This window comes from Brachionichthys hirsutus, chromosome 14 (genome assembly GCF_040956055.1).
Source record: "Brachionichthys hirsutus isolate HB-005 chromosome 14, CSIRO-AGI_Bhir_v1, whole genome shotgun sequence".
NCBI lineage: Eukaryota > Metazoa > Chordata > Actinopteri > Lophiiformes > Brachionichthyidae > Brachionichthys > Brachionichthys hirsutus.
The window spans coordinates 6,201,168-6,209,716 of NC_090910.1; the positions used below are offsets into that span (position 1 = coordinate 6,201,168).

The window sequence follows — 8,549 nt, forward strand, 5'->3', positions numbered from 1 at the left end:
GAATAAAGAATATAATATTGTTGTAGACGCTGTGGCGTGACGTCACCATCCTCGGTAGGGGCGGGCGGGGTCCAAGAGCCACGCTGACCAAGCAACGTCATTGCGTTTTACGCGTCGTCCAACGCTCGACGTCCGCTTTGACGTCATTACGCTTCGTTCCCAAACAATGCTCAGGAAAAAGCCACGTTGACGATCCAGCCAGAAAGTGTCGTCCACACAATTTGTGGCCGATCAGATCAGGAATTGATCGTTGGACGCTGCGTTTCCTTCCCGCTGCTGACTCCAGATCAGTTCCAACATGTCATCGCCTCCGAAGGAGAAAAGCGAAACCAAAGGAGGACGTCTCCCCGCAGGTAAAAGCGCCCCGTCTCGTTAAAAGCTTCGTTAAAAAAGAAAAATCAAGCCCCGAGGTTCTCCAAAATCACGCAATCAAAAAAAAAAAAAAACACTCGCGGACGCCACGCAGCGTTTAGATTAATCTCGCCATATGCTGATTATCGATTTCGCACATTTCTTTACTTCCTCATCGGCGACAGAGACGCGTCAACGTGGTAATTTTGTAGCCATAAATTCATTATTGGTTGCCTAATGTGAAGTTTTTTTGGGTTAAAATATTCAGATTGTCGTTTCCGGTAGGCGCTGACGTGGAAGGTCATATGTTCCCGTGCTGGATTAGGTGTACGTGGACATGAGCTGGACGGGGGGGGGGCGGGCCTCGAACCCACACAGATAACAAACGCCCCCTCGGACCCGACCTGTGATCACGTGTCAGCTTGAACAAACATAAACATATGAGGGTGAAGGCCGCCTCTAAAAGTAGCTCCTTTATCCATGTCCGTGAATTCTTTACTTTTATTATGCTGTGCCTTATTACATATTTATAACACTTTAGGAATAACGTCCTCCTTGTCTGTTACAGTCAAGGCCGGAGGTATGAGGATCGTGCAGAAGCACCAGACGACTCCGGCTCCAGAGCCACCCCCGAAAGATGATGACGAGGAAGAGTACGTCACCAGCAGGTAACCGCAACCCGATCGTCGTCGTCATCGTCAAAGGAGGCGGGGACTGCCGCGGCCTCTGTTTGAAGCATCGATTTAAAGTCAGACGCACGGCAGAAAGCTGTAAACAGTCATAAGGGTGAGATAAGGATCGGATAATGATTAAGAGCCGTAAATGTCCACAAAGAGACTGGAAACAACCACCACATATTGTAAAAGAATAGATAGATCCATATGTCCGATTGATCCTTAATTATATTCATACTTCAATACATTCAAAGGCTGAGAGAAGAACGACAGCGACCCGGCAAAGTTGCAAAAACAAAAGACCTTTAATACCAAAAAGTGCCAGAATGCACACAAAGAGATTGAAATCACATAAATAATGATGCAAGGCAGCCAGAAAGGGGATTTAAAGGACTTTAAAGAGATACAAAGCAATCACAAGAAATGCAGCGCAACTGCAAAGAAACACAAACAGCCGTTGCCCAACGCCTCGCGCACAAAGACGCGTGAGACAAAATCAAACAAACAATGAAGCCAATTCAAACAACGCAGGCGCACTCTTTTAGTGTCTTGTTGGGGGACGAGCCCCCCCCCCCCCCCCCCGGATCCCATAATGTGTCCAGGCAGTTAACAGACACACACGCGGCTACTTAAACACACGGTTGCACCCTGTTTAATTGCCCTCCGAGGTTGCATTGAGAGATTCTAATGTGCCCTCTCTGGTAATTTGGGAACTTTTTCACACACACACACACACACACACACACCCAACAGATAGTCATCCATCCACGCATGATGGCTGTTTACGCCGCTCTGTAAGGCTATGACGTGGGCAGTTTCATTGCAGACTTGTTGCCAGCTAATTTGGTGAACAATATAATTACTGCCTGATTACAGCGTTAACTTGAACAACCCTCGCAGTGTTTACTATGCGCAGCCTCATTCTGCAGCGCTCTGCCTTCATCTGTGAGTAATGTGAATCTCTCTGTTTCAATATCAGCATTTTTTTTTTTTTTAGCTCGTTTGAATGCGTTATTTGCACCGAGGTCACCCTCATTCACCAACGGAGGCGATGAGTGTGGTTGCTTATCTTCATCGCAATTGTGTGTGTGTGCGTGTCTGCCTCGGCGTCGGTGATGACGCAAAGTCATCAGCGATGTGCGTGTTTGTTCAGGTGGCATGTTCACACCATATAGCTGTGTGTGTGCGTGGTGCACACGTATAAGTTTGATACGCAACCACACACACACACGCACGCACAAATAATGGATTTTTGTTCTTCACCCACCTTCAGAGTATTTTCCTGTAATTTGTGCAGAGATTAATATCCAGCTAGTCTGTGGCAATAAGTCATTTCCCTTTGTGGCAGCACGAGAGGTTATAATAGGAAGAGCATTATCCTGAAAAGAGAAGTCGAGTAGTTCACGGAGGCACAAAAACGGCACACGGGCTGACCTTGAAACTCCTCCAGGGTCGATGGCTTGAGAATGAACGAACACTTCAGCCTATAGCAGTAGCTTTCGTTATGTCCAGGTTGTGATTGCAATTCCAGCTTGTGTGCTCATTTTATTGTTTAATTAGAGAAAATGCTTGTATTTCCTTTAGAGTTCAATTCAGGCTGCAACTAAATGTTGTTGTTTTGATTCTGAATTACTGTTCCTTTTTAATTTTCTTATTTAATCATCCATCCCAAATGCCCACTCTGAGTTGATGCCTGAAAATGTCTCCTTTCACACAACCACGGCTGGATTATAAAGAAATGATTTTTTTTTTTTATTCTTGTGTTACTATTTTTGTCATTACTAGCATCGCATTGTCTCATTTAGAGAAGTGATGGATAAATTCAAATGTGCTGAAAGTTTGAATTAATTTGAAGTGTGAATTATTTCCCTCATTTGTAAGCTTTTGGTTAATAGAACTGTACAGGGTGTATTTGAACTTTTGATTTGCTGGAATACAGTAAACAAGACAACTGGTGTGTTGTTGGGTACGTTTTGCTTTGCCCAAGTGAATCCGGAATAAATGTCGTTTTCTCTGCTGTGAAGCGTGATCTTCAGCTGGGGTGAGAGAGGCAGGAGCTGGAGAGGAGGGGGCGTGGCAAAGGACGTAAACAGACGAGCATATACTTGGTCTCTTGCTCAATATGTTGCTCTTCATTAAAGCCAGTATGTGGTTCGTGAGCTGCTAACACACACACGCATGAATGAGACCACTGGCAAACGCCGTGAAACCTTCGCAGGCTTTCGCGTCACCTCCATAAAAAGGGCCTGTTGTGAAATGTGCAGCAAGCTGACAACTCATGGTCAAAAAAGTTGGCGGAGTGGCGTTGAGGAGAAAGACAACAGGCATCAGTTTCTATGGCAACCGACACTTTTTCCATGGCAACAAACTTCTTGATCTGCTGATGCACAGAATGATAGGTGGGGGCGAGTTGTGCCTTAAGAACTAAAGACCGAGGGAAACGGCGCACACATTCATCCCTTCCAATTTAAAATTTCCTCGAATTAATAGCATTGAATTCTGTAACTCCTTTTGTCTTTTTTCCTCCCCCCCCGGATCTCACCCTCATCACAAACTCCTCTCCCATCCTGGCACAAATCCTTGCAGCTCTCTACTGCTCTCTGCAGGCTTCCTCTTTCTTCTTAGAAAGCCAGCCTCTTCCCAAACACACGGAACCTCAGCAGAGGTCTCGATTGCATTGGTATATCGGCGCCGGCCCGTCTCACGAGAGCTGGTAATGATCCTGGTACCAGCAGCAATCAGCCAAACTGTTCACGATCAGGGCCCATCGTGTTTCGTTTCACCACGAGGAAAGTAGGAAACAGCATTTACGGCAATAGAAGGAAACTGAAGAATGCCTATTGCCAAAAGGCTTCAGCTTTCATAGTCTGTCCGGAAGCTCCTGCCTACAGCTCGTCAGCTGGTCGAAGTTAACGCAGTAAGGAAGGAAGTGTAAATCAGACCTTTACGCACAAATGTTGATAGTTTAGAACATCTGTATAAAGATATCATCCAGCCCAATTCGCAAATAACAGGACTTTCTGGAAGTATGAGACACTGGATCATCAAATAACATAAATAATCTGTTAATACTAAACATGCTGTGTGTCTCTGTGCTTTAAAATAAAGCCTTAATTAACTTCATAAATATGCTATGCTACGTGAGTTAAGCACATTATCGACAGAGCGAGCTGCTAATATCTCCGAAAGAAGCAGCTTTGCGAGGCTGTTTTCCAGCGGTGTCTGGCAGTAGCAGCTGGATGCTAATTAGCTAGCTCATAGCTAAAGGGTCTGGTAATCTATAGCCTTATGCTGTAGATAAGGCTATAAGGCTTTCACTAAACTGTTATTCATTTGTGAGGGATTAGTCAACACAAACGTGTAACTAGTCACTGTTAAAGTAATTGAATTGTCTTACCTTGTTTAAATGTATTCTTCAGATAACATTGACATTTTTTTTTTTTTAACAATTGCTCCTTTAAAGCCAAAGTTAGCAAACGACTGACATCATGTTTTTTTAAAAGAAGGATCAAGGAAAACCAGTGCCATGTTGATTACAAAGGGAGTCGATAATTATTAGTTTATTGAGAATAGGTGATGAAAAATGTATAATGTCCCTGCTTCGCGGATTCCCACATTCAACACACTGTGTGTTGTATTTCGGCCATTAATGTGAGCCTTAAGTTGGACGTGCTCGCTGCTGTAACTAATGTCTTTGAGGAGAGTTGTGAAGGTGGCGACCACAACTGAGCTCCTCAGCCGGAGGTGATGATGCCGTAAAACCAGACAGCACTCGTTTGTCACGTCAAGGTCAACGCTAGCCTCGGGTTCTGCATTCTACCTCCTCGTCCTTCCTCTGCCTCCACTCCATCCCTTTCTGTATTTCTGAGTGAGCGCTCGCCTCCTTTTCTCCTCCTTTCCTCTCCCCTACCAGTCTATTATCATCTTGGTATCTCCTCCTCCTCTTCTTCTTCTCCATCTGCCTTCACTTCTCTTTAGCCCCCTGTCCCCCGTTTTTCCTCCTCCATCTTTATTCTCTTCCTTTATCACTATCCGCTCCTCTTTCTCTCATTTTGCCTATCATGGCTTCAGCTTTCTCTCTTTCCCACCCCTCTCCTCTCTCTCTCTTTTTGCTTTCCATCTAAGCTGTGAGCCAGGATGAATGGGAGCTATTTAAGCTGCTGGCAGGTCCATCGCGTGTGTGTGTGTGTGTGTTTGTACAGTTACACTTTTTGGGGTGTCTGTGTATGTAAGTAAATGTCATACTGTATAGACAACAAGCTGCAACATTGTCCTGAACAAAATCTGATTAAACACACCCACACAGTCACCACAAATGAACAATGGGGCAACCAATCTGCTTACTAAATGATGCGTTGTTATGGATATAATTGTCTTCCTCTTTCTTTTTTTCTTTGTCAGTCCACCAAAGGCCCCCGTGATTGTGTCTGGAGTGGTTACAAAGGTAAAACACACACAGACACACACATACACAAGATACACAAACCACATGCAGCGTTGAGGTGGTTAAAGGTGGTTTAATGTGGGACAGGAGCGCTACAGGGAGAAGAGGGGGGGGGGAATAAAATATATTACCACCTTTTGAAAGAAAGATTAATAAAAATCCCTTTTTTTTGTATTTCAATTTTGTGTATCTTTCGTATGTATTATTATAGAGTTCATCTTCAAACTGTAGCAGCGGAATTTAAAGTGTTGAATGTTGTACGACTCCATCGGCTCTTGTTTGTGCGAGTCCTCAGTCCTCGGTGGCCTTGGCCTGCCTGACACTTTGAAAAAATGCCTCAAAGTTTGCGAATAGCCGTCTTAGTTTAAGTCTTTCTGACGGCATTGTTTTGAGCGAGAGCGTGTTTAAAAAGTGTCCTCGAGTCCCTGACCTTTCCTTTCCCTGCCGGTCACACCAGGTAGACTGTTTGTGGAAGATTGCTGCGATATCAGCGAGGTGGCGGCCATCCATTTATCCGCCAATCCTCCTTTAGCCTTTCCATTTTGCCCCCTATCACTGCCATCAAATCCAGAAGCTAGCACTGCACAATGTTCACAAAAATGTTTAGAGGCCAGTGGAGTGTGTAGCCTGCTGGGATTTCATAAATGTTAAAAAAAAACAGGCTATACATTTCATAGCTTTCCTTGAACTTTGAATGACGCTGTCATGTTCTTTGCCATATTATGAAGAATCCTTAGTTCATTCATGTAATGGATGTTTTGAGGTTCCTGCTCACTGGGAGCAAATCACAATAGAAATTCTTATTTCAGTCGTCCTCACACCTCAGCTAATATAAGAAATATTTTTTGTTTTGATGTTTTTCTGTCACAAATAATATTGTGATATTGATAAATTCCCCCAAAAAAGTAAGTTCCTAAATTCTCAAAACCTGTGAAGAAAAGTAAATTATTTTACAACATATTTCTTCCTCTGACAAGTATCCCTTTGAAACTAGATGTGTTCAGTGTTATGTTAATGTGAGCGAAGGATGCATTCTAGTCCTTTCGTTCCTTCGGGATTCTTCATCTCAGCACAGTTTTGATTAAACCGTTTTTTAAAATGTCAAAAGGAAATTTTATTTTTTGAAACAAGGAGCAGCAAAATGTCCCTTTCCCTCCTCCAGATGGGCAGGAGACGTTCCGTTCCCTGCAATAATGCGGATAATTTGTTGCGTTCCCTCCCGTGCCTCCACCTCAGAGGTAGGAGGGGAGAGAGATTGTGAGCTTCAGAGGAAAATAAGGGAAATTAGAGGTCAAATCCATCCACGTCCTGTGCAGTTGTTGCAATTGGATTTAAATGAAGGAAATGCACTTGCGCTAAATGTGTTCCCACCAACACACACACACACACACACACCAAAGAGAGGATTAGGATTAGCTGTAACCCCCCCCTCCCCCCCCCCATACTCTTAAATTAAGAACTCTGAATTAATGTGTCAGTGAAGGATGGTGGGAACAATTATGAGAAAGAAAAGATTCAGAAACACTGAGGAGAAATAACTGAATGTTTCCTTTATATCACCCAGATTTGGGGCAGACTGAATTTAACAGCAATAAATATATAATATTACACAAGTTGGGACAGGGGCAACAAACAACGACAGCAGCCGCTCCAGATTGGACTGTTCCACGGGTAAACAGGTCCACTGTCAACAGGATCAAGCGTGAAAGAGGCCGAGTCAGTCGTCGTCCTCTCTGGGTCTGAACTCGTCTCGACACAAAGTGGAAAAGAAGAGCAGTTATTAATGTCCTCCTTTCTTCTTTACTGCTCGAAACGTGCTGCAGGCATCAAATTTAGAATTGCATTTGGAAGTTTGCATCAATTATGACAAAGAAAAGCTCGTGGTCCATGAAAATTAGCTGTCAAATATAGAATCAGTGTAATATAAATGAATCTAAGTTTACATCCATCACAGCAGGTCCTTTCTATGTGGCCTTCCTAAAGTAGAAGGACCAGTTGAGCCGAAGTTTTGCTGCTGAATTTCACGTTATTATTTAGCAGAAAAACCCACACGGTTTATTCTTCTCTTCTTAAATGCTATTTACCGTCTGTCCAGGGCGATAAGGACTTCACCCCCGCGGCCGCCCAGGTGGCCCACACGAAGCCCCAGCCTTGTGTCCCGAAGCTGCCCCCTGTCCAACAATTCAACCAGGCCATCCACCAGCCCCGAAAGTGAGCCAGCCGGAGCGCCCCCACCCCCAATGGCTACGCTACTTCCACCAGCCGGCCCTCCCCAATGGATGAAGATGTTTCCCCACCAGCTGGAACAGAACCTCCCAAATGAGCGCAGTAGATTATGTTCGCTTTTCCTGACAAAGGGAATTGATCCGCAGCAGGCATCAATCACCTGCCCCCCCCCCCGCCGTTTCAGAAGCCCCACCCCTCACACCACCTGCTGTAATGAAAGGTGGTGTAAGTGGGCGGAGGATCTTCTAAAATTACATATTATTGGTAAGAATTTTATTCACGTCCACGTCCGGGTCTTTGTGCTTGCTTTAACTTTTGCATGGGCATCTTAAGGGCGCAATGCACATATCAAAAGTTGTGCTGCACTTTTGGAAAGTAGCACAATTCTTAAGATGAAGGTCACAAAGTACATTCCAGTGAAGTGTTTGAACAGATGCTTCGGTCATGTGACTGTTTGTTTTGTGCTTAAGAAAAGTGCAGTCCCTTTATGTCTTCTTCCTGTCTGCCGGCCACAGCCCAGTACTACATCTCTTTTATTAATAATACATAAGTACGCGAGACCCTTTTGACCCTTGACACCCAAGTGTCGTTTGTTTCAACACTAATATTCATGTTTCCAGGAAAGAAAGAAACTTCTATTGCCAAGGAAGAATGTTTTCCTGTTAATTTAGTTTGAAAAAGTTTTGGGGGGAGTAAATTGTTCAAATTGTATCAAGGTAGCCATCGAGTGGACTTAGGCAACAGGTGCGGTTGTCATAGTAAATAAAGACATAGACTATCTTTGCGCTTGACTGTATTTGAATGAACGATCGGAAGCATAAACGAACATTTCTGCATTAAAAAGAAATTATTTG

At 44.1% G+C, this 8,549-nt stretch overlaps 1 protein-coding gene across 1 annotated transcript; it reads left to right on the plus strand.

The window, feature by feature from the left end:
* dap (death-associated protein) lies at positions 1-8,549 on the plus strand. The gene is made up of 4 exons (XM_068747928.1): positions 1-353; positions 920-1,019; positions 5,427-5,469; positions 7,565-8,549. The coding sequence occupies exons 1-4, from the start codon at positions 299-301 to the stop codon at positions 7,682-7,684; spliced, it is 318 nt and encodes a 105-aa protein (XP_068604029.1). The 5' UTR covers positions 1-298; the 3' UTR covers positions 7,685-8,549.

Coding starts and splice junctions, on each gene's coding strand:
- dap (XM_068747928.1), top strand. CDS start 299: ATGTCATCGCCTCCGAAGGAGAAAAGCGAAACCAAAGGAGGACGTCTC. Junction 354..919: donor AGGAGGACGTCTCCCCGCAG/GTAAAAGCGCCC, acceptor TGTCTGTTACAG/TCAAGGCCGGAGGTATGAGG. Junction 1,020..5,426: donor GAAGAGTACGTCACCAGCAG/GTAACCGCAACC, acceptor TTTCTTTGTCAG/TCCACCAAAGGCCCCCGTGA.